This window comes from Myodes glareolus, chromosome 21, assembly GCF_982192425.1.
Source record: "Myodes glareolus chromosome 21, mMyoGla1.1, whole genome shotgun sequence".
Taxonomy (NCBI): Eukaryota; Metazoa; Chordata; class Mammalia; order Rodentia; family Cricetidae; genus Myodes; species Myodes glareolus.
This window is the reverse complement of record NC_142046.1, coordinates 13,501,504-13,526,049: the sequence shown is the minus strand read 5'-3', so window position 1 is coordinate 13,526,049 and position 24,546 is coordinate 13,501,504. Positions and strand designations below refer to the sequence as shown.

At 49.0% G+C, this 24,546-nt stretch overlaps 1 protein-coding gene across 2 annotated transcripts in view; it reads left to right on the top strand.

Moving 5' to 3' along the window:
• Positions 1 to 24,372, top strand: part of Nup214 (nucleoporin 214) — an 80,529-nt gene extending 56,157 nt beyond the window's left edge. Inside the window, exons 29-36 of one of the 2 annotated variants that reach the window (XM_048432050.3) lie at positions 903 to 2,672; positions 5,335 to 5,405; positions 10,609 to 10,762; positions 15,698 to 15,850; positions 19,693 to 19,864; positions 23,034 to 23,173; positions 23,777 to 23,801; positions 24,106 to 24,372. In XM_048432050.3, the coding sequence (XP_048288007.3) occupies positions 903 to 2,672; positions 5,335 to 5,405; positions 10,609 to 10,762; positions 15,698 to 15,850; positions 19,693 to 19,864; positions 23,034 to 23,173; positions 23,777 to 23,801; positions 24,106 to 24,139 (2,519 nt within the window). In that variant the 3' untranslated portion in view covers positions 24,140 to 24,372. Of the gene's footprint in view, positions 1 to 902; positions 2,673 to 5,334; positions 5,406 to 10,605; positions 10,763 to 15,697; positions 15,851 to 19,692; positions 19,865 to 23,033; positions 23,174 to 23,776; positions 23,802 to 24,105 lie in introns of both variants that reach the window. The other variant, XM_048432049.3, reaches the window with a different exon arrangement.
• The last annotated feature ends 174 nt before the right edge of the window (positions 24,373 to 24,546 follow it).

Sequence of the window (24,546 nt, the reverse complement as noted above, 5' to 3'; positions counted from 1 at the left end):
TGACCTGAGGTCTCAGTTCTGCCTTCCACCTTGTTTGACGTTCCATATGACCTGCTAGCTAACCCATGTTCCACGGATTAGCCTGTCTCCAATTTGTTTTAGGGGACTCTGGGTGAATGCTGTCTTTCTGGCTTTATGTGGGTATTGGGAATTCTGGCTTGGGTCCTCATACTGTGACTCAAGCTTTGCCCACCCAGCCTTCTTCCCAGTCCTGCCCACTCTCACTTGCTAGAGTAAAAATCAGCTCAGAAGTGTGAAAGCTTGGAGAGCAGAGCCGTTGTCCAGATCATAGGAAATGAAAGTACGGACAGGATGTGATTGTGACCCTGTATCAGCTCTGAATCAGTACCACGGTAGATAACAACACAAAAGCCATAAACGTCACCAGTAGTAAAATGCCTGTCTCAGCAAAACCCCAGTAAAAAAAACGTAATTGTAGTAAAAATTATCATTCTTTGTCCTTAAACAGTGACGAGCTTCCAGTTTGGGTCCCATTGACCTGTCGTGATTATCCATAGATTAGCTGATGTGCAGGATGGGGGGAGGCCATTACCCGACACACTTTTGAGAGGACATAGATAGCTGCTTTTCTGCTTCTCTGGGGATAATTTGTTCATTTTATATATCCTAGGTACCATATGTTTGTTAGGATTTAGTGGTCAGAAAAGACTCTTCCCTCCCACCTAGAGCTGTCTCCGTCAGGGCTAATGCTCCTATAGAGAGTAGTCCTTCCATGCTTTCCAGAGAACTCTGCCTTTAGAGCCGGCTGTCCTGACTGAAGAGAGGAGAGAGATTGCCGTAGTGGTGCAATCAGTGGAAATCTGATAAATCACATTTTGCTAAATCCAACCCTTTTCCTGGTTGTTTTGGTTTTTTTTTTTTTTCTTTTTTTTCCTTTCTAGGGGCAGCACCCCCAACTAAAGAGTCAAACCAGCTTGAGGCATTCTCATTTGGCGGGGGAAGCAAGCCTTTCTGTGAGACCATTCCTGGAAGCTCACCCCTTCCTGCAGGAGGGACACCATCACCCAGCACCTCTGTGACGGCTGCCTCCCTGGGAGATTCTGCTCCACCCAGCAGCAGACCTGCAGCTCCTGCTGGAATTACTGTGTCCACTGCCCCTAGCAAGTTGGAAACTCCTGCGTCCAAGCTGGGAGAGCTCCTGTTCCCCAGCTCCCTAGCTGGAGAGACGCTAGGGAGCTTTTCAGGACTGCGTGTTGGCCAAGCTGAGGACTCTGCAAAGCCAGTCAGTAAGGCCTCATCTGCAAGCCTAGCTGGAACCCAGCCAGCCAAGCCCTCAGGGTTTAGCTTTCCCAGCACTTCAGTGTTAGGGAAGCCTGTGGAGGCCACTGTGACGTCCTCTGTGACTCCTGCCCCAGCAGCACCAGTCTCATCTCTGAGTGTGAGCACTGGCAGTTCCTCGGCAGCAGTCTTTGGTGGTTTGCCTCTCGCCAGTGCCGGACCTTCCGGCCTCATCAGTTTTGGTGGGGCATCTCTGGCTGGTAGCAAAGCCAGTTTCTCATTTGGAAACCAGCAGACTAGTAGTACAGCGCCATCAGCGGCCCCCACATTGACCTCAGTTGCCTCAGTTCCAGCATCTTTCCCCACCTTGTCATTCGGTGGCCTCCTGAGTTCAACATCAGCTTCTTCCCTGCCTGTGTCCTCTGGTAAGAGCACAGAGGAGGCTATACCGTCCTCTGTGACTGAGAAGTCAGTCCACAGTGAGGTCTCAGCAGCAACACCCTCCCTTCCAGTACAGCCACAGTCAACACAGCCTCCCCAGGCTTCTCTGCAAACGCCTGACCCTGTCAAAAAAGAACCTGTTCTTGTGCAGACCACAGACAGCAGTTCCACCCCACCAGCATCTGCTGCCAGTCTTGTGGCATCTACAGAGGCTGCTCCAGTAGCCCCAGGGGGCCCTGACAGCAAGACAGAGGCTGTGTCTCCTGCTCCCACCTTTGCAGGGCCTGGGCAGGCTGCTGTTGCAGCAGCTGCTCTCACAGAGGCAGGCTCAGCAGTCATTGACGCCTCGGGTACTCCTAGCACCTCTAGCACAGCCACCAGCAGTGCCCCAGCTTCAGCCACGGAGACAGCCGTCTTTGGGACTGCCACTTCTGGCTCCTCGGTCTTTACACAGCCACCTGCTGCCAGTTCTAGCTCAGCATTCAGCCAGCTCTCAAGTAGCACAGCCACTGCGCCCTCTGCCACCCCCGTGTTCGGACAGGTGGCAGCCAGCAGCACAGCCACTGCCACACCACAGGCCAGCAGCTCGGGATTTGGCAGCCCTGCGTTTGGTGCTTCAGCTCCTACAGTCTTTGGACAGACAACATTTGGGCAGGCCCCAGCCTTTGGGCAAGCAACAAGCAGCCCTGCGAGCAGCTTTTCCTTCAGCCAGCCTGGGTTCAGCTCTGTGCCTGTTTTTGGCCAGTCTGTGTCCTCTACGCCCACATCCACCAGTGCGAATGTCTTTGGAGCCGCCTCGAGTGCCAGCAGCCCCGGGTCCTTCTCATTCGGACAGGCTTCCACCAACACAGGAGGGACACTGTTTGGCCAAAATAACCCTCCTGCTTTTGGTCAGAGCCCTAGCTTTGGGCAGGGAGTCTCTGTGTTTGGTGGCACCGCAGCCACAACCTCCACAGCGGCACCTTCAGGGTTTAGCTTTTGTCAAGCCTCAGGTAAGAACATCACAGAACATTTTCACTTTGTTCTCTTCTGTGCTATTTAAAATATTTGAAATAAGCCTCTACTATTCTTGTAATTAAAGTTGAGGAGCTGTGTGTTGAGAGCATGCCTATAATCCCAACTTTTAGAGGGCAGAAGCAGAAGGATCCAGAGTTCAAAGTCAGCCTTGGCTATATAGTACATTCAGAGCCATCCCAGGCTACGTGAAATCCTGCGTCAGAAACACAAGAGCAAATAAAAAGTGTAAAAGGAAGAAAGAGCAAAGAAACAAAAACTGATATCCAAGATGAAGGAGAACACTTAGTGTTCTGGTTGCCTGCAGTTACTTTGTCCTGATTGGCTGTCCCTGTGGCATGGGGCTGTTCAGCTCTTGTTCCTCAGCAGGCTCTCCTTTGCTGGCCGTAACCAGTGGCACAGGTTAAAAAAGTGCATCTCTCTGTTTAAGGCCACAGTAGGTAATTAAAATTTGGAGGGCACTTTAGAGGCCCTGGCCTTGTCATACTCAGGCAGCCTGACCTCACTGTAGAGGCGCTGGAGAGTAGGGAAGGACCTCCGTGTAGGCCACTGTTCTGTGGTAATTGTTTGGTTTTTGGTTATTTTTTGGTTTTTCGAGACAGCCCTAACTGTCCTGAGACACACATTTTACTCTTTGAAGAGAAGACTGGATGCTTCACTCTGCTGTGTTCAGTCTTGGTGTCTGATCTCACTTCTAAAAGTAGCCAGTATACGTTGTAATGTGGAGATCTGTTCCAAGTATGCCTTTCTGGTGGTCCTCTTATGAAAGGTGATTTTGATGGGCAGTGGTGCACGCCTTTAATCCTGGTATTCAGAAGGCAGAGGCAAGAGAATCTCCAAGTTTGAGGGGGCGGGGGAAGCAATTCTTTAGCAATTAGACTTCAGGCGAAACAACAGATCAATGATTTCTTGATAGGCAAAATGCAAATAATTTCGATTTATTTCTTTGGTGATAATTTATTTGAAATGACTTGTAATTTGTTAAAATGAAAATTTTCCTTTCAACGAATATTAAATTCTTATTAAAAAAAAAAAACTCTAAAGACACAGTGGAAAGAAAAACACAGCTCTGAGCCCCCAGATGCCCTGAGTCTTGCAAAACAAGTGCCCCATCTGGGTGATAGATATGTGATGGCTTAGTTCTAAGAATGGGCAGGGAGAAGGCCTAAGGAAAGCAAAATTTTAATGCTGTCTATGCTGAACATTTATGATAGGACTTAAAAGTCTATGCAAGCCTCCGCAAACCCGCTCACCAAATTTGGAACCTCCAAAGGGTCCTGTGTAAACATAGAGTGCGTGGATGGGAAGGCCTGGAGCTGTCACCTCCAGGCCTAGCGGAGGAATTGTTTGTCTGCACTCCTGGCTCATCAGCCCCAGAAGTGAGTGTGAGCTGCCTGCACACCTCCTCTCCTCCTTAGTCACAGCCCCGCCTTGCTTGCCTCACTGGTGTCCATGAAGTGTAGACATCAGGAAGAAAGATTTCTAGTGTTAGGCTAGTCACACCACGTCCTGAAAGAGACTGATGCAGCCTTAGAGTTTTGTATCTGAGGGTATCCTCAAGGGTCTAGAACTTTCCCATATGAATACTGATTAACAACTGTGTTTAGGTAGACTTTTCTCCATTTCCTCGGTGGGAAAACAATTTTTAAAATAATCATTATATATTCATTCACATTTTCATGGGTGTGTGTATAATGCATTTTGATCAGAATCACGCACACCCATCCCGTTTTATCTGCTCCTGCTCCCTTCTCAGTACACCCTCTGCTTTCTTTCTTTCTTTCTTTTTTTTTTTTTTTTTTGAATGACTGACAAGTTTGATGGTTTGATTATATTGTGCCTTCATGACATGGGTCATGGACAGCTTGCCCATAGCTGCCCTTCTAAAGAAAGATAGCTCCCCTCGCAGTAGACATTAACCAGTAGCTCTTCAACTGGGAGTAGGTCTTCTGTGTTCCCCCTCCTTCCTGGAGTGCTGGCAGGCAGGTAATCACTGCTGCTGCGAGCCATGGGCAGAGTAGCTTTAGCATGTCAGACAACAGCTTCACTGCACTCCTTCCTGTCGCTCTGCTCGCTCTTCAATCCCTTGCACTCCCTCGCTCTGTCCGTCTCCCACGGTGTTCTCAGGGAGAGCCCTTAGTCCAGTTGAGGGTTGAGCACTCAGCTGTCGCTTAGTCTCAGCATAGTTATGATTTGCAGAGAGCTTCTCTGCCCAAGACTGAGAGCAGCACAAACCTATGGGTGTAAGTGCAAACATTTGGAGGGCAAACCCGTCGTGTCCGCTAAGCAGAGCCTAGTGTAGCTTCCCGCCTCCTGCCGCTCCCTTCTCAGCCCTGGCTTCTGACGGACTGCCCTGTCCACAGTGCCAGAACGCCGAGTGGGCCTCAAATCCAAGAGAGGAGTTACTGGTTACTGCCGTAACAGTCAGCCACTGTTGCAGAAATAGGCACATCTTTTCTGGCTGGTCAGTATTGCCACATGCAGAGAAAGAACACCACCAGAGCAGACCAGTGATGGCCTTAATCCCCAGCAGCATCTGTAAACATCTGAAGGCCCTGCGTGTTTTGGTTTGGTTTGGGGTTTCATTTTGATGTTAAAAAAGTTTTATCCAAATTGAACCTTTGGCTTTATGTCTTACAGGCTTTGGGTCTAGTAATACTGGTTCTGTGTTTGGTCAAGCAGCCAGTACTGGTGGATCAGTCTTTGGCCAGGTAAGTGTGTGTGATTGTTCTATTTGTATCAGGATCTAGCCAGTTTCCCTCGATGTAATAGATTCAATTCACTCTCATGGTCCAGGCTAGCAAACAACCACATAGAGTTCTTTTTTTTTCCATTCTTTCCAGCCAGGACTTCTCTGTGTAGCCCTGGCTGTCCTGGAACACACTCTGTACTATAGGCTAAGCTGGCCTTGAACTCAGATACATCTGCCTTTGCCTTCCAAATGATGGGATTAGAGGTGTCTATTACCACACCTGGCTCCACATCTAGTTCTTCTTCTTTTTTTTTTTTTTTATTTACTATGTATACAGTATTCTGCCCGCACATCTGCCTGCAGGCTAGAAGAGGGCACCAGATCTCATTGCAGGTGGTTGTGAGCCACCACATGGGTGCTGGGAATAGAACTCAGGACCTTTGGAAGAGCAGATTCTTAACTATTCAACCATCTCTCCAGCCCCCACACTAGTTTTAAACTCAGTGCTTAGGTGCCTTTAGGGTGCAGAAGACCCCACTGCAGATGAAAGAGAATCACTAGTGTGGTGGTGGTGCTGCTGTTAGGTCTGCTACTGTTCTCTTAGGTCAGGGTTGACTAAAGCCAACTGTTGACCTTGCTTGGTTTATAGGTTTATAGTTATTATAGAGACGGAATCTAGGACCTCGCTCATGTTAGACAAGTACTCTACCACTGAGCTACATCTCCATTCCCCTGCCCCCCCTTTTAATTTAGTTTTTATTGTGAAATCAGGTCTAAGTTGCCCAAACTGGCCTTCACTTGCCATCCTTCTGCGTCAACTTACTAAGTAGCTAGAATTTGAGGCCTGTGCCACCAAATCTGGCATTTTGTTATCATGGTTTTTTTCAGTTGTTGAATGTAGGAAGAAGACTGTAGCAGAAACCACAGTGTATGATCCTGTGTGAGCTGTCTACACTCCTGAGCCTCCTGTTGGCCTGAGCTATGACATTTGAGCCGTGTAGAGTTTGGGGTTCTTTTTTGAAATAATTCATGTAATCAGGTTGACTACTCTGTAGTTCAAGGCTGTTTCTGTCCCCGTTTAAAAGAACAGTGGGGGCTAGAGAGACTAAGTACTGTTAGCACCACAGCTGCTCCCACAGCAGCCTGCCCAGGGCCTTCAGACAGTGTGGGGTGCGGCCAGTGCTGGGCGTGCTAGGTGTCTTCTCATCCTCATGAGCTCTTTGGACTATCTTTTCCCTGTGGAGATGCCCCGCCCTCGTTAGTGATCTGCTTAGAAGGGAGAAGTGCTCTCTGCTAATAAACCTAGCAAACACAGTGGGAAGTACTGTTTAAAATATGGAAAACCTATTTTTAATGATTTATTTCTTTTTATTTTATCCGCATTGGTGTTTTGCCTGGATGTGTGCCTGTGTGAAGGTATCAGCACCCCTGGAACTGGAGTTACAGGCAGGTGTGAGCTGCCATGTGGCCACTGGTCCACATGGCAGAGGTCCTCTGGAAGAGCAGCCATTGCTCTTAAGCTCTGAGCCATCTTGCCAACCCTTGACAACTCTGTCTTTAAAAGCACTACCAAACTTACTGAGCCAAGGTGGGAAAGTGGGCGTGGGAAGGCGAGGTCCTAGAAGGCAGGTAGAACCGGAAGCTAGGCTCCGTGAGCACATTCATTGAGAAACCAGGGTATTTGTAGTCAGTAGCACCAGCACCCATGGTAAATGGTGAGAGAGCAGTGGACGGAAAGCAGGGTGTGTTTACAGAGTGGAGAGTTAGAGGGGACCTGCTCTAGACCCATGGGCGTGGCCTGTGCGAGTGGCCTGATGTTCCAGTGTGGCAAGAAGAGCACAGCTAGTGCAGTTCAGGAAGCCTTCACTGTGTGCCTCAATGGTCCTGCGAACCATTGCCCACAGCCAGATCAGTTAACAAGGAAGCCAGGGGCTCTGAACAAGAGCAGAATAAATATCAGAAGTGCATTTACAGACTTAGACTGTTAGACAGCTGTGTTTTACATGTTTAGAGATGTAAAGGAGAAACTTGAAAATTCCAGTAAAGAATGGGAAATTTTAAGAAGTGTTGTAGCAACTTTATAAGGACCAAATAGAGCTCCTATTAAATAATGTACTGATCGACACCTAAAGGACTGTGGGTGTATTCAATGGCAGACTAGACCAACAGGAAAGCAGCAGAGTGTAGGGTGCTCAGCTTTGCAGCCACTCTGCTCCCCCTCACCAGCACCACAGCAGCTGTGAGCAATCTGAAGAGAGAGCAAGCTATGGGCCGGAGAGACTGCTTCACAGTTAGGAGCGCTGGCTGCTCTTGCAGAGGACCTAGATTTGGTTCCCAGCACAAAAACAGTAAGTGGGGCTTAACTTCTGAGTTGTTTAATTGGCTGACCCTTGAACTAGAACTTAGTGACGAAATCATGGAGATCAATAGCATAGAAAAGAGCCAGCTGGTGGTGGTGCACGCCTGTAATCCCAGCACTCAGGAAGCACAGGCAGGCGGGTCTCTGTGAGTTCAAAGCCAGTCTGGTCTACAGAGTGAGTTCCAGGGCAGTCGGGTATACAGAGAGACTGTCTCAATAAAATCAAAACAAAAAAGAAAAATGATGGAAGACCCTGGAAATAGTGATCCTCTAAGGGAAACCCAACACACGAGTCACTGAGACACTGAGGGAAGAGGATGTGTTGGCAATGTTTAAAGAGACAGAAATTTTCAAGCCCTGTAAACAAAAGTAACCCAAAGAATAAAGTATCCAGCTGATGCCCAGCTGAGAACGTCAGAGGTGAACACAGAGTGAGTACAGTGAAGATGAGGAGCTCTACTGCAGGGAGGAGCCTGCTGTCTGCGGTGGGAACTGACTGGAGTGTGAGAACTGCCAAAGAGGGCGTCCGTCTCCTGCGTGTTCCCAGTCTAGCACAGCCTAGGGATGAATGAGCCCAGAGCTTTGGAAGTCAACGAAAGTGCTGAGCAATTTCACATCCAGCAGATCTGAAGGAAACACAAGGGATATTTTTCAAGAAGAAAAAAGAGACCTTGACAAAATACGGCTTTAATCTTAAAACAAGTGGTGAAATGGGGAGATTGTAGCCTGTGTAACCTGTGGAGTGACTGTCTTCAGATGTGCAAAGAATGCCTACAAAGAGGACCAAAATGGCTCTCAGAGGCCTGCTCCCAACTACCAGGTGAGGGTCAGAGCAGCTGCAGACTCATGCTTGGCCAGTAGTTCTTATGGCCTTGGGGAGCCATCGGGCTTTAACAGAGCTGAAAAGGTGCAGCCTCTGCTGGCCCTGCAGGTCTGCTCTGAGTGTGTAGCCAAGAGAAATAAGTGATGCCCTTTGTCCAGCTCATAGCCATGCATCTGGAATAGGAAGCAGCCCAGCTCTCAGAAGATGAATAGGCAAGTTAGTGCCATGCCATTTAGCAGAAAGAGACAGTAGCAAAATCTAATGTGCTGCTCCTAACCCAGAGTGGCTAGCTCCAGAGAACTGGGGCTCCAGGCAAGTACTGTGGGTCAGAAGTACATGAAAGAAAAGACTTGCCAAAGACTGAGGAGTAGCTGCTGGTGGTGGCATAAATGGCCAGCGAACATGAGGAAAGACAAAAAGTACATTAAACATTGGGGAAATTGAAATCCAGCAGTTGGGCAGCACTGCTGCGTTCAGACTAAGGCGTTGTGGAGAACATGGAGAGATGCAGGCCTTCGTACTCTGTTGCTGGTTCTGTATGCTGTACAGCTATTGTGAAATGTAGCCGAGGCCTCCCCTAAAAACAGGCAGTGCTTCTGCCACATGACCCAGCAGTTTTGACTCCAGGGTTACAACCAAAGGAATTGAGAAAAGGAACTCAAGCAGATGCGTATGCCAGTGTTGGTTGTAAACGAAGCACCCGTGTGTGTGTCCATCACTGGACAGATGAACAGAGAAAGGATGTGGGATGTGCATCAGTGGAATGTTATTCAGCTATACAAAGAAATGAAGTTCTGATTCTTGCTACACATGAACAGCATGGGCAAAGCAAAACAAACCAGCTGTAATAGGATGATTCTAGAGGGCTCTACTTGTAGTAAATGCCTTCAGTGTGTAAACCCATCCGAGCGGGTTGACACTGGCGAGGGCTCGCGCCGTGCTGCTCGGCCTTCCTATGCTGCCACCCTTTAACACGGTTCCTCATGTTGTGGCGACCCCAACCATAAAATCATTTTTGTTGCTGCTTAATAATTGCAATTGTGTTACTGTTATGAATTGTAATGTAAGCATCTGTGTTTTCCAGTGGTCTTAGGCGATCCTTGTCAAAGGATTGTTTGACTCCCAGGTTGAAGACCAGTGAGGGAGAGGGAGACAGAATGGGAAGCTGTGGTTTAACAATAACAGTTTCAGCAACAGATGCTGAGTTCAGGGGACACTAGTGATGATGGTTGTGCTACTCTGGGTTTCAGGTACAATTCTTTAAGAAAAGAAAAACGGGGAGCGCTTCACAAATTTGTATGCCATTTTTGCACAGCGGTCACCTTAGTCTCGGCATGTGGCCCCATCCTTTCTCCGTCCTGCTGCCCTTTCCTGGCCTGTTTTCTTACTATCAGCCAAGGAGATAGGTTCACTAACTGAGCAGCCGCAAGCTGGTCTCCCTAAAAGGGTCAGTTTCTACACAGAAATTGAGTGCCTGGTGCTTGGTGCCGCTCTGAGTCAGCATGCCCCGAGGTGGCAGAGTCCTCCTGAGTGCCTGGATGGAGTTGAGCGGTGCTCATCATTTCAGCGGTGCGGCTAATTTAGGCTTCTCTGCAGCACCGGCAAGTCGTGGTGAATTAAAAGTACACAAATGGATAGAAATGCCTGTGAGTCACTTTACCATTGCTGGTGACTTCAGCTAACACTGGAGGAATCCGAACACATGCTGGCTCCTCCCTGCTTTCAAACCTGGTATTTGGTAGATCTGTGATGCTTGGATTTTTCCTGCCCCTGGTGTTGAGTCAGACAGTGAAGGCATCATGGCAGTGTTGAACACCCAGCTCCTCTAAATACAGTAACGCAGGAACGTCAGATCTGTAGGACGTCTTCCGGAATCTGCCTCTCTGGGGGCTGTTGAGTGTCCCTTCCAGACCTGATGAGAGTGCTCGTGCTTTTCCCTGTACCAGCTGTGCGCTCCCCTGCCAGGATGTGGAGTGCACTTTACCATGGTCTCTCACCCTTTCTTGCTTCCTCTTCCCCTCCCCATTTGTGTCTTAGCAGTCATCCACTTCCAGTGGTAGTGTGTTTGGGTCTGGAAACGCTGCAAGAGGGGGCGGTTTCTTCAGTGGCCTTGGAGGAAAACCCAGCCAGGATGCTGCCAACAAGAACCCATTCAGCTCAGCCAGTGGGGGTTTTGGATCCACAGCCACGCCAAGTAAGTTGAGTTTTCCCGGTCCCTCGGTCCTCTGATGCCATTGTCATCCTGTGGTATCATCAAAGCTACAGGAACAAACACAAAAAGGGACAAAGCTAGAGAGGGTCTATTTGAACTCTACCCACATTGCTCAGCCTTGGTCTTTAGATTTATTTTAATGAGGTGTTTTCTGCAGCCGTGAAAGGACAGCAGAGCTGCAGAGAGATGAGTGTGGTGGGCTGCTTCTCCCTTCTCCCAAGGCCCAGCTTGCTCTGCCTCATAGTACTGAGACGGTGAAGCAGTGTGGGCAGACAGTAGCCATGAGCAGCCCCACACTGGCAGTGCTTCCGCTTGCCTGCCTCTCTGACTCTGAAGGGCACTAGCAGTTGACTTGAGCCTGCCTCTTCCTAGCACTGTCTTCTCTGAGAGGTCTTCACATTCTGCATTGATCTGCCTGTCCCAGTTGGAAGTTGGGGTGGTGTGTGCTGCTGCTGCTGTGGCTAGGGCTGCAAGTTGGGTTCCTGTCATCCTGTCCTCAACTGCTTCCCTTTAACATGCTGTAATGAGCTGTACAAGTCAGTGTTGAATCTTGCACTCCTGTATCCTCTGACTGTTTTCATAATATTAAGGCCTGTGGAATTAGGAGCAATGTTTTCTACCTCAGTTTTGCTCTCTGACTATATAGATCAAGGACTGATTATTCTGATGTCTCTGGTCTGGTAACGCTGGCAGAAAAGGCATTTCCCTCCTAAGTCACCAGACTACCCCAGGAGGGGTTTAGAGCATAGAGTGGAGGGATCTCAGAAGTCCTATTCTCAAAAACTATTTTGCAGATGGACAACAGAATCCTGAAAAGCAAAACAAAAATAAGTGTGTGCCACAGCAGGGACTGAGAGTCCTGATGTAATGGAAATGTTTGACTAGGACTGAAGGACTCTGTGGACAAATGCTGTCACAGTGTGGTCCTTTCATATCAGAGCGAGGAACAGCAGATGTGGAGCTTATCCCAGATACATGGAACACATCGGGCACTGCACTTGACTTGGTATGCTGGTCAGAAACTGGGCTGCTTCCCAGACGGAGGTCAGCTGTGAGGCCCGAGTTACCAACCGGTTTTGTTAATGGCTTAGAAGTGCCAATGTCCCTGTAAGAATTCCTCTGCCAGCTAATTCTCCCTGACACCCTAGCTGCAGCTTGTCGGCTGGCTTCCCCAGAGGTCAGTCTGAGCTGGTGTGCACTAGCTCATGAGCATCAACCTTGCACACCCCTCCACACGCCCATATTCAGTGCCTGAAGTCACTGGAGGGAGTGTGGACCCAGTAGGAATAGCAAAGAGCCACACTCCAGGACCCTTCTCTGTGGATGCTGTTAGACTCACCTGCCTTCCATACCGGACACTAGTGGTCTTAATGCTTTTTTTATGATAGTTAAGAGAGCAGGAACTTCTTAAACACTGTGACCGGGTAAGTGCAGGCTAAGGAGAGGCAGGGACAGTGCAGGAGCTGGGCTGTGTTCATGCCCTTCTCTCTGTGGCCTCCAGTGACTGCCTCTCTCCACACTGACTCTAGCAGCCGATGCTTGTGAGCACTGTTGCTTTTCTGGACTGAATCCTGCCCACTTCTCACATAGGTTCTTCACTGCTGCCTTGTCTCCATTGCTGTGAGCTGTGTGTCTGTCTGTCTGTCTGTCTCCAGTCATCTGGTTTGTGGAAGGAGTCTGCACATGATCTCCTCTTACCTCTATTCCTCTTTGCCATAGTCAGGAAATCTACCACAAATCAAGTATCTTTAAGCTACTTTTATTTTGCCACAGTTCCTGTGTTGAAGCCTTTTGCAGTCTCCTACCAACTGGAGGACAGAATCCAAGTTCATTTCAGCCTGGAGTTGAGGCTGCGTGAAAGACAATCTGAGAGCACTAGCCTGAAGCCGATGAGTTCCTTTATTGACTCCACCAAATAGACTGTTAGACTCTGGGGTCATTTGAAACTCGGCACCCTGTGTGCGCACTGTCACCCAGAAGGGCCTGCTGCCTCCCAGTCTCGTGCTGGCAAGAGTTAGCATTGTGCTCCACACGTTTTTCTCTTCAGAGACCTACAGGGTATTTGTGTTAGAAGCCTGTAAAGGGCCCCTCCGTGGCTATTCCTCCGGAAGCCGTCCTGGAGTAGAGCCCCGTTGAGGCCCTAGGACCTGTGTTCTGTGACCTCAGACCTTCAGAAAGCTGACACCTGACCTCTCTAACAATCTTTATGTCAGATTTGATTTGGAATGGGTCAGCCTTGATGTTGGATATTGTTGGTGATTTTGCCAACAGACTTAAGGGGAGCTATATGAGACCTGCAGGATGGCAGCCCTGAGCCGGTGCCAGCTTTACCTGTCTTTGTTATCCCAGATTAGTCCTTGGTTAGCTCCACAAAGAGTATTTTCTGATCAACCGTTTCCTTTAGAAGTAAAGAATCTTCTACAATGAAACACACTCCATCCGCCAAGACATTTAGTTAGCATGTTATTAAAAACTGGGCCAACAGTTTAATTAAAGGCTTATACCTTTAATCCCAAAGACAAGTGAATCTTTGAGTTCAAAGCCATCCTGGTCTAAAAGCAAGTTCTAAGCTGGTCAGAGCCATACAGGGGAGACCCTCTCTCTAAAATAAATAAAATCTAGGTTGGTGAGATGGCATTGAGAGTGGTGCACTTGCCACCAGGGCCAGCATGGTGGGAAGAATGACGTGCCTGCTCTGTCCGGGCCGTGGCTCACACGTGCCTACCTATACATGTGCATACACAGACAGTCAGTAAATTGCTGTGACTTTTTTTTAAGCTGTTAGTGTGGAGCCATTCGGAGAGAACCAAGAAACATTGTTGGCCATAGAAATGGAAGGCACAAACAGTCTGGTGCCACATTTCAGAGCAACTGAGCTGCATGGTAGACCGCAGTGGTGATGTCGTCTCCACCTCCCGAGCACCTGCCTGCTCTGTGCCGACTCTGAGAGGCCGCAGGAAACCGGGGGTGAAGGAAAGCAGGGAGTCTTTTCAGTCTTCCAGAGCCTGTGTAGTAGAATTGTCCTGGGTGGTGTCGGGGACTGTGACCTAGGGTAGCTGAGTCCTTGCGTGAGGTCACAGCTATCCAGTAGTTACCTTAGGCCTGACTGCAAGCCTCAGTTTGTTCCATTGTAATGAAGGACCAAGGGATCTTTATTTTCAACTAATTATGTGAAAGTGTACATACTGATGGGGTTTTGTGTGATGTCTATATACGTGTAACATGTGCGTGTGTATACGTGTCTTCACATCAGCTCACATGCAAGGAAAAACGTCTTCTAAACATTTGCTATTCCTTAATGGAGGAAATATTTTTAAATAATCTCTCTAGCTTTAAAAAAAGAAACTGAACACCATGACCCATCGTCCCCTGCTGTTCAGTAGAACCCAGAACAACCTCCTTCTATGTGTTTGCTTCTTTACTTCATCGATTTATTTTCTGGGGGAGGGGGCTTGCACACACAGCAGCCCGAGAGTGCAGGCCAGAGGACAGTTTTCAAGAGTTGATTCTTCTACCATGTGAGTCTTAAGGATCAAATTCAGGTTGTCAGCTTGGTAGCAAGTGCCTTGACCCACTGAACCGTCTTCCTGACTCTTACTAGTTGGCATTCTCCTGTCCCTGCTTCCCCAGACTCTGGTAGCCATCATTCTCCTCTCACCTCCTATGAGGTCAGCTTGTTTAGATTCCACAGTTAAGTGAGGCTATGAGGTACTTGGCTTTCTTTGCAGCGTCTTAGCTGGGTCTCCATATTCATCAACTGGATTTTATCTTTTCTGTGTGGCAAAATGGAATATATACTGTGAGACTGGATTCATCTGACAAAAGGATCCTTAGAGAAAAGGATGGAAGTTTCTAAGTGTCTGCTAACTTTATCCCATTAAAGTCTTTGTGTTTCACTTTTTGTGTGGTCACACCACATTTCACTGAGAGGAGAGCCCACCCCTAATCTTGTCCTTGAAATTGCCACCTGAAGCTTGTGTTGCTAGGACTCCGGTCGGGAGGATAAAGCTGGAGTGAGAATCCTGGAATGACAAGCATGGGACGCTCGAGCACAGCCTCCTGGGACGCCCTCAGGATCAGATGCGCTTGACCTCGTGACTGTGGTCTTCAGGGCAGCGGCTGTGCTTTGGCAGTACCTAGAAATTAGTTATGACCATGTGCCTAGAGTGAGACCACTCCCTCCTCAGCTCAGCTCAGGAGCGCTGCAGTAGACATTATTATTATCTGGTGCAAACTCCCGTTAGGCTGCAGCAGAGAGTGGCAAGAGACCTAAGAATGTGGGGGGCGGGGTGGGCCAACCCTTCCGGCAGCTCAGCTTTGGAAGTGACTGTAAGTGCGCCTCACCTCCTTGAGTCTCCTACCCCAGGAACACCTGGTGGCTGGGGAAAGCCTGGAACATGTGTACATGTTTGCATTTTGGCGGGAATTGAAGCCTGTGTCTGCGGCAGTACTCCATCCCCACTTCAAGGCCTTCCCCTGTGTTGTCATGGCTGTGAACAGATTCCAACAGAACAGCCATCAGAATATTGTAAGGACTCTGGGGTTCTTCCTGATCCCTCTTCCGCTCAGGTGCTGTGCTGGGGCCAGACTGCACTCTGACTTTGATTCCTCTAGTCTGGCACGAGAGACCAGACCTTGTCCATAGGAGGCAAGCAACTGGCCATTTTTGGTGGGTGGGCCAAGACCTGTAGGAACCATACTGTGCAGACTCCATTGCTACCTTTAGTTTTCTCCTTAGAACTGCGCCTGAGCACCAGTGTTCCAGACTCAGTATCACCAACTCCCCTAGATGCCGGGCTACACATGGCTCCTGTCTTCCAGACACTCAGCTGATGTGTCCCCTTCTGTCCTCTGAGAAGGAAGTGACATTGCCCCCCCCCCTTCCAGCTCCCTCACACCTGTCCTTTGTCCCTTTAGATACCTCTAACCTGTTTGGAAACAGTGGCGCTAAGACATTTGGAGGCTTCGGCAGCTCATCCTTCGGGGAACAGAAGCCTGCTGGTACTTTCAGCTCTGGTGGTGGAAGCGTGGCATCCCAAGGCTTTGGATTTTCCACTCCAAATAAAACAGGTACCCCACAAGTATGACCTGAGCTTGTGTGTGTGTGTGTGTGTGTGTGTGTGTGTGTGTGTGTGTGTGTGTGTGTTTGTGTGTTTGAAAGCTTATGTAAGGTGGACCTCTGAGAGGCAGTGTCCTTGGGTGCTTATCTCAAGGGAGGAGATTGCAGTAAGAAGGAAGTTACTTTGTTCTCCAGTTTATTTTTGTATTTCTTGTCTTCTGCATTTGTAACACATAAGACATACTTTTTAAAAAGAGGCGCCAATGGTGGTGGCATATGCCTTTAATCCCGGCACTTGGGAGGCAGAAAGGCATATCTCTGAGTTCGAGGCCAGCCTGGTCTACATAGCGAGTTTCAGGCCAGCCAATGCTACATAGCAAGACCTTATCTGCAATAAAACAAAACAAAATTTTTCTTTTATAAAGAGGATATATACACTTAAAGAATTTAATCTTCTCAAGGAAGACTATCAAAATATTTAATAATTGTGGAAAAAAACAAGCATGGCAGTACATGCCTATAACCTTAGCATCTGGGCCACCCTTTTTTTTTTTTTGTAACTTTTTACTTGAAATATATATATCTATAACCAGTTGGTAGTGATGCCTGCCTTTAACCTAGCACTCCGGGAGCAAAGGCAGGTGAGTTCAAGGCCAGCCTGGTTTGGTTTACAGAGTGAGTTCCAGTACAGCCAGGACTACACAGAAAAGCCCTGTCTTAAAAAACAAACAAAAGAAGTAATACACCTCTATAAACTTTTTAAAATAATTTTTAACACATTTTTTCATTCAAAGTCTTAAAAGAACAGTATAGGTTAATATGACATATGCTATTAATGTTTATTTATGTATGTGGATGTTTTGCCTACTTGGTGTCTGTGCACCGTGTACATTATGGTGCTCTTAGAGGTCAGAAGATGGTCTTGGATCCCCTGGAACTGGGTTGTAAGCTGCTACATGGGTGCAGGGACCCAAACCCAGATCCTGGAAGAGCAGCCACTGCTATTAACTACTGAGCCGTCTCTCCTGCCCCATATGACATGTTGCTAATTTCTCTCACCTGCCTGTCTGAGGTCTGTAGCTGCCTGTGTGTTGCTTCTGTTGGGAGATTGTTATGTTGCTACTGAGAAGCCTGTCTAGAGCAGCCTGCCCTGGGGATCCTGGGGGTGAGCCGGGTTGAGTGTCCGTCTGAGGAGGTGACGGACACAGCTGAGAAGGTGGCCCTGAAGTACAGTGTCTTCCAGACACGTGCTGGGTCAAAGACTGTGGCTTGGCAGCTTGGTCCTAGGCTGCCGATTTCTAGTATCTTTCCCTAGGAAATCAAACCTTGCAGCTTTGTTTGGGACACACACACTGAATAAATTCAAAATGAAAAGGCCACAAAATTTTTAACTCTAATTTAAAAAGTATGGGGCTGGTGCTACTGATAGCTCAGAGTCAGCATGACCCCCTTGCTGACTTTTCTCAAAATCCAAGGTGGGTGGCTCCTGAGCGGTGGCCTGAACACAGCTGTAGAGCTTGCGCACTGAGATCCGAGAAGCACTGCTAGTAACCACTGAGCCTTCCCGTCTTTTTAGGCACTCTGTCTCCTTACTCCTGTTGTCATGTGTGGTTCTGTGCTCTGAGTTGTGTCCCAGCAGATTTGGTTTGATCCTGACATTTTGTGTCTTATGTCTTAGAGAAAATATATCTTCCACCCTGAAAATTAGTTTTCTCATTCTGGATTTTCTATTTGGTGAGGGCTCCGACAGGGAGTTTACCGTTACACACATGGGTGCCTTGAAAGTGTGCTCTCCCTTCAGGAGAACTGCGTCAGAACCACTGCTGGAGGCTACCAAGGAAGGGACTGTGGATGGCCTCGCTGCCGGCCCAGGGTCTGCACCTGTTAGTTATTGAGCAGTGTGGCAGAGAGCAAAGTGGGGCGTGAAAGAGCATGAGAGGGCCAGTCCCGGCTCCGCCGTCCACCCATGCTGAGAGCTCGGGTGTTCCACTGGAGGGAGGGGCCGGACTGTCAAGGAAGTGACGGGAGCTCCCAGGAAGCAGCTGCCACCCGCCATACCAGAAGCTCAGAGACCTTAGTGTGCGCCAGTAAATCTGCTTCTTGGTGGCAAGTTCATACTCGCAGGCCGTCTGCTGTGAACTCCCCCTCCTGTTTGGAGTGAGCAGTCTGTCCCCAGAACTAAGAGAGCAACCATTCTATTTCATTTAGTAGTTCCAGGTTTGTTTAACGTGTGTGTGTGTGTGTGTGTGTGTGTGTGTGAGTGAGAGAGAGAGAGAATGCATGTTTGCCTCGCTCCCTCTGTTTATTCTGTCTGCTCCTTTCCGGGTTACTTTCTGTCATTATAAACTCTCATCTTTCACTCACATTCCATCAAGAAGTCTAAACATTGAGTACAAGGTGTCAGCTGAAACCTTGAATGTCTAGGAAGAAAGTGCAATTAGATCCACGATCAATTTTAATAATTAAAGCACAGTGGGTTTTTTAGCACCTTTTTTTCCATTCTGTTCATGTTTGTAGTCCACCAGTCTCCGTAGCACAGCTCGGAATTTCACACAAGGTTTTAAATACAGAATGGCAACCCAAACACGAGCCGTGACAAAACGTATCTCCTCAGCTGTGCAGCCCCTCTGAAAGACAGACACTCGCACTCAGCAGACACCCGGCTGCTCACCTGACCGCGCCCGTGCCTTCTGTCTGTCTCTCCTGATCCCTTGGCGGAAGCAGTAGGGTGACTGTAGTAAGCCAGATCCACCTCGTGGATACTACATTGCTTTCAGTAACAAAGACCCTGCCTCCTTAGTCTCGTCACATCCGTGGTGGTCCAGGGTCCCCATTACTCCCTTTAGCACATAGTTCAAAGCCAACAAGTTTTAGCTGACTGAGAAAGAAAGCGCTGTGCTCCCCCCGCCCCCCAGTAAAGACCCTAGCATCTCCAGCCAACTCCACATATCCTCATTGCCTTTCTCCTCTAAACCTCAGAACTAGAGCAGTATCTTGAAGGTTTGGGGACACCTCAAGAGCAGGGAATTGACTCACAACAGATGGTCCTCCCCACCAGTCAGAGGAGGCTGTCTCGTCTTACCCTAACCCTGTTCTGCTGTACCGCATGCCTCACGTCTCCACCCTGCCTGTTAGGACCTGGAATCTAATGTGGAATCCTGACCTAGACACTCAAGCCAGGTGCCAACCTGGTTCAGTTTACCCAAAGCCTTCCTCAGAATGGAGGGTCAGTATGCTTTATAGTGGGGGCTGCAGAGAGAAAGCACCTGAAAAAACTCCTGTGTACCTCAAGTCAGGGACACTGTGATAGCCATGCGGCCACCTGGCTGTAAATAAATAAAATGCATGTGGCTGAGTGCCAGCAAACATCGCCCTGCTTCTGCTGTGACCCAGTTTGTGGATTCTGCCACAAACTCTGAGCCTCCAGTTTTATTAGTTGGGTTTCCCTGAAGCCAGGAGCCTACTCTGTGTGGTAATAAATAGTAAATCCTATGCTAAACTGCTATGTTGAGACACAAACTTTGGGGATGGAGTTTCTTTGAGGCGTCCCAGACATCATGGGGTTGGAAAGACAGCAGAGCTCTAGAGCTCTCACGGGACTTCATAGAAGTTCTGTCTGCTTCGGGGGGCACCCGGTGCTCAGCTCTTAGAGCTACGGTCCCCTCCCTTAGTGGGAAAGGCAGTTGACTGAGGGATTGAGGTTGGGGTGTTGTGCTTTTTGGGTTCTTGTGTTGGGTTTACTGACGGCTTATCTCCCTTTCTCCTCTTTTGATTTGGTTTCTGGCCGCTTGGTGCCTTCTCTTCCTGTCTCCTTTTCTTTCTCCCTGTTTCTGTTTGCCTCTGTTTTGCTCAGGTGGCTTCGGTGCTGCTCCAGTGTTTGGCAGCCCTCCTACTTTTGGGGGATCCCCTGGGTTTGGAGGGGTGCCAGCATTCGGTTCAGCCCCAGCCTTTACAAGCCCTCTGGGCTCGACGGGAGGCAAAGTGTTCGGAGAGGGTACTGCGGCTGCCAGCGCAGGAGGATTCGGGTAAGCTGCAGGTGGGACCTGGGGAAACCACAAACTTGTGGCAGCCCGAAGCACTGGGGCCTGGAATTCTTACATTTTCCAAACCAAACAGTGACCTGAAGGCCTTGCATTGAAGTGGGCAAAAACGTTGCTAGGAGATTCCTTTTTTTCTCTAGGACAAGGCTCAGTGTAAAGTAGGTTCTTAACCATGGTGGGATGTTGGCCACATTGCTGGCTGCCAGTGTGTAGCTGAAGCCAGGCCTATGCCTCAGGTAGTCCTTATGTTAGGAAGTCCTGAAGAAAGCTCTCAGCTCATCTTCCTCTAGGATTGTTCTCTTAAGATGCCTGTTAGCCTTTATAGACACCTCTTCTGTCCCATTCCAGCCTGACCCAGAGTGGGGTGCCCTCCACACTGCTGCTGTCCTCCTGGCTGTCAGCCAGCTCCTCTCATGGCCTGCACACAGCAGAAAATGCCATGGCAGGAATTGGCTTCTAGGTCCTAGAATTTTAGTCTGGTTGCCAAAACCCCAAGGAAAGAAATAGCCTTTGCTATACCGTAAGTTTCAACTTAACGTATGTGCTGATGGCTACAGAATCCCTCATTTGAAGGAGATGCTGATGCCTAAAACACGCCTGGACAGGCTCTCACTCTTGGTGCTCGGCTCAGAACAGAACTGAAGGTTAGGAGTGACATGGGTGTTTACCCTAAAAATAAAACCTGCTCTTACCAAGCTTGGCTCCACAGAGGGGTGCTAGACTGCTCAAGGAGAGCGTGCAAGTGATGGCATTCCCTGGATTTCTGTGGAGGCTAAGGGTCCTTGGACAGTTCTCCTCAGGAAACTGCAAGAACACAGTTAAAGGAACCTTTCAGAAGAGAGTTCAAAACCGGGCAGTGGTAGCACACGCCTTTAATCCCAGCACTCGGGAGGCAGAGTCAGGCGGATCTCTTTGAGTTCGAGGCCAGCCTGGTCTGCAGAGTGAGTTTCAGGACAGGCTCCAAAGCTTCAGAGAAACTCTGTCTTGGGGGCCGGGGGGAGAGAGTTCAGACCCTCCCAAAGCCTGATCTCCGCAGATCTGGTGGACTCCCATCTGATAACGCTGGGAGTCTTGAGGCTCTGCACATTTATTTGAAAGGAGCTCTTAGCTTTACTAGTAGAGAAGTTTCCTCAGAGGGTTGGAAGTGTAGCTCAGTGGTAGAGATTTGCTGAGCATGCTCACAGTCATAAATGACATCCCCAGCACCACCTTCAAAAAGCTAGCTTTTTTCCTATATTGGTAGCAGATGCCTGTTCAGAAGGCTGAGGAAGGAGGATTGTAGAATCTGAGGCCAGCATCCCAAAAATAGTAATAATAAAGAAATAAAAACAGGCTGGGGAGATAGCTCAGTCAGTAAGTACTTGCCACAAAAGCACAGAGACATGAATTCAGTCCCCACCGACATAAAGAGCCGAGCGTGCTGGCACATGCTTTGTGATTCCTGCACTGAGGAGGTCCATTTCTGGGGCTTTGCCAACACACTGAATCTCAGGCCCAGGTCCCAGTGAAATCCTGTCTCGAAAAACAAGGTGGCTAGCTCCCAAAGGATGACGATTGAGGCTTACCACACACCCAGGAAGCTGGAGAGTATCTGGAATATCTTAGGAATCGTGACTGACTGGCACGTTTCCTGGGGCTAGTAAGTACCAATCCTGACATTAAATCCTTGGAAAGAAACCACTCATCTGCCAGGTCCCTGGTGCCATTCTAACTCTGACCCTGACAGAGAGCTGAGGTCACCCCTTCAGAACTGGGAACTGCTGGCTGCCCTTTGATACATGCTGTAGCATTTACCCAGGTCCTGGCTCTTCTTTCAAGGCACCTTAACTCATCCCTGCCCACCTTCTGCAGGAGGCCCCTACTGAGCCCCTCAGTGATTTTAGTTATATCCTCAACCCCATTTGCTGGACCAAATCTGGAGGGAAAACCCAAAGGTGAGGTAGCAGAGAAGAGAAAACGATGTCTTTTTTACATTGTTTTGTGTATTTATTGATCTTTGTAAATCAAACAAGATTCTCAGTGAAATAACTTGGAAATGGTTGTGTGCACACACACAGTGTGAACAGATGACTACTTTTGTGTACACAGTGCCCTTTGCTCATTCAGTAAAAACAAACAAGCCAGTGATAGTACTTAGTGAGTAAAAGCACTTGCCGTGAGAGCTGATGCTTCTGTGATAAAACCCTTGATAAAAGGAAAGAGTCTACTCTCAAAAGTTGTGCCTGACCAACATCACATGCCATATCACTACATGCCAACATCCATGCACAACACATTACACACACACTACACAAATTCTTTTTAAAAGGCAAGTAGAGGACTGGGCTTGTAATCAGTGGTCGAGCACTTGCAGAGCTCAGGGAGCCTTGGCTGGGCTCCTGCTCCCACGCCTTATAAACCAGGGGTGATAAATGTCCCAGTCTGAGAGATGGAGATAAGAGGGTCACAAGGCATGGTGGCACAAGCCTTGAATCCCAAAGGCAGGAGAATCTCTGAATACAAAGCTATGTCTGGTCTACATAGCAAATTCCAGAACAACGAGAACTACATAAAGAGACCCTGTATCAAAAAAAACAAAAAAAATCAGGTTCACAAAAAGACCTTGGCTACATGGCAGGTTCAAGGCCAGCATGGGATTCATGAGGAATCGGATCCCCAGACTCCATGGCATTAGCTTGTGAAACCAGCCTTCAGTAGACTGAAGCAGGAGGAGCGTTTGAGGCCAACAGGCAACATAGCAGAGTCCAAAAAGAAGCCATGAGAGAGTCGAGGCCAAGGAGGCGCTGGGCAGGTGAACGGGCAGAGCAGGAGGTGATATGTGAGAGCTCTGACTGGATGGCCTGAGAGGAAGGGGAGGGGGAGTGAGAAGCATTCTGTGCTTGGTCTCCGCAACCTGGAATTGCTGCCAGTGACTAAGGACTCCTGCCCCAGGCGGGGCAGATCTCACACTGCATTTCTGATGCCCTTCCTTCCCAGAGCCAAGGTAAAGGCTTTCTCTGGGCTGGAGCCCATTTTCTCTGAGTCTTAGCTCAGTACAAGCCTGTCACCGTGAGTCATATGTGGTGCGTGCAAGCCAGTGACGGTGAATGAGGTATGCGGGTGGCACAGGGATGAAGGGCCGCACTAACCCTGTCCATTTCTCATGGGAACACAGGTTCGGGAGCAGCAGCAACACTGCGTCCTTTGGTACCCTTGCCAGTCAGAACGCCCCCACCTTTGGGTCCTTGTCCCAGCAGACCCCAGGCTTCGGGACCCAGAATAGTGGATTCTCTGGGTTTGGATCAGGCACAGGAGGTAAATGGCTGTGTTCTTTTCTCCCGCAGAGAACAGGTGTTCTGGGCACTCAGCTCGGTGTCTTAAAAACTGAAGTGGCTGAAAAATACAAAGTTCTTTAATTAGACTGGCAGCATTGTGCCATTTCTGAGTTCATTTTCTCTCAGGATTTGAGAACTCCAGATAATGACAGCCTTACAAGGCTTTGTACTCAAAGACGGGCATGGGAACCTTCATGTCTTGTGTGTGTGCAGTGCTCTGCGTCTTCAGAGAGCAGAGGTATATGTCCTCACATAGACAGAAGAAGCACATGCAGAACTCAGCAGAGCTGAAGGGGCTGCAGGGCTAGCAGCATAAAAGGAAAGGAAACAGATGGATATCAATAAGAAATGACACAGCACGGCTGTGTGTGCGCACGCACACACACGCACACACACACGCAGCCAGAGCTAGGGACCCTAGAACAGTGAAACAGCTCTTCTCCCAGGAAAGCCAGTGGCTCAAGAGGCCAGGCTGAGTGTCCCCTGAGCCACTGTTTAGACAGGGTCGGGGAAGGCTCGTTGTAGGACCAGACAGCTGCCCGACCTAGCTCAGTGTTGTAACCTCCTCCTCTCTGTCTTCCAGCGTTCACCTTCGGATCATCTAACTCGTAAGTAGTTGTCTGCTGTGCTGAGTGAACCTAACTCCTGCTGGGCTGTGCTAGAGCGCCGGGCTGAGCAGCCGGTGTCGGCTTTGGGGCTGCTGGCTGGCTGGAGGTCATGAACAGATGAGTGACCTTCCGGGAAGCGGGGCAGGGAAAGGCTTTTCTCATTTCCCTGGTAGTATCCCCAGGGCGGCCCACTGCCGCAGGCTCCAGGCCCGAATCCAGGCTTGTCTGTTTGTCCTGTCTGCACTTCCTTCAAGCAGAGCAAGTGCAGCTGGAGCAGGGGCTGACTCTCCTGCACTTCCTGCAGGTCTGTCCAGGGCTTTGGTGGCTGGAGAAGCTGAACCGGTGCCAGCATCCCTCCTGTATCCTGTGACCCTCTGTGCACATCCCTCCCTCTGCAGAGCACACAGGAACAGGCTGTCCGATGAACTTTCTCATGAAAACGCACACCCAGGAAGAAACATCGGAGACCAAAGTGCAGCAATCCCTAACTGCCTGTTTGCTCCTTTCAAATTTTACGTTGGGTTTATTTTTTTCTCTGCTATTAAAGTGTTTGGACTGGTTCTGTACAGAATGTCTGTGTGTTTATTTAGGTCACAGAGAAGCCAAGCCAGTGTTGTCCTGGGTGAGCCCTGCACATGGGAAAGGCGGTGTGTGGCTGACACCTTTCAGAGGCTCCACCTTAGTGACTGTGTCGCGTCCTTTTGCTTCTTTGTCAGGCTCCTCTGAGGGCCACTGTGCCCTTGGG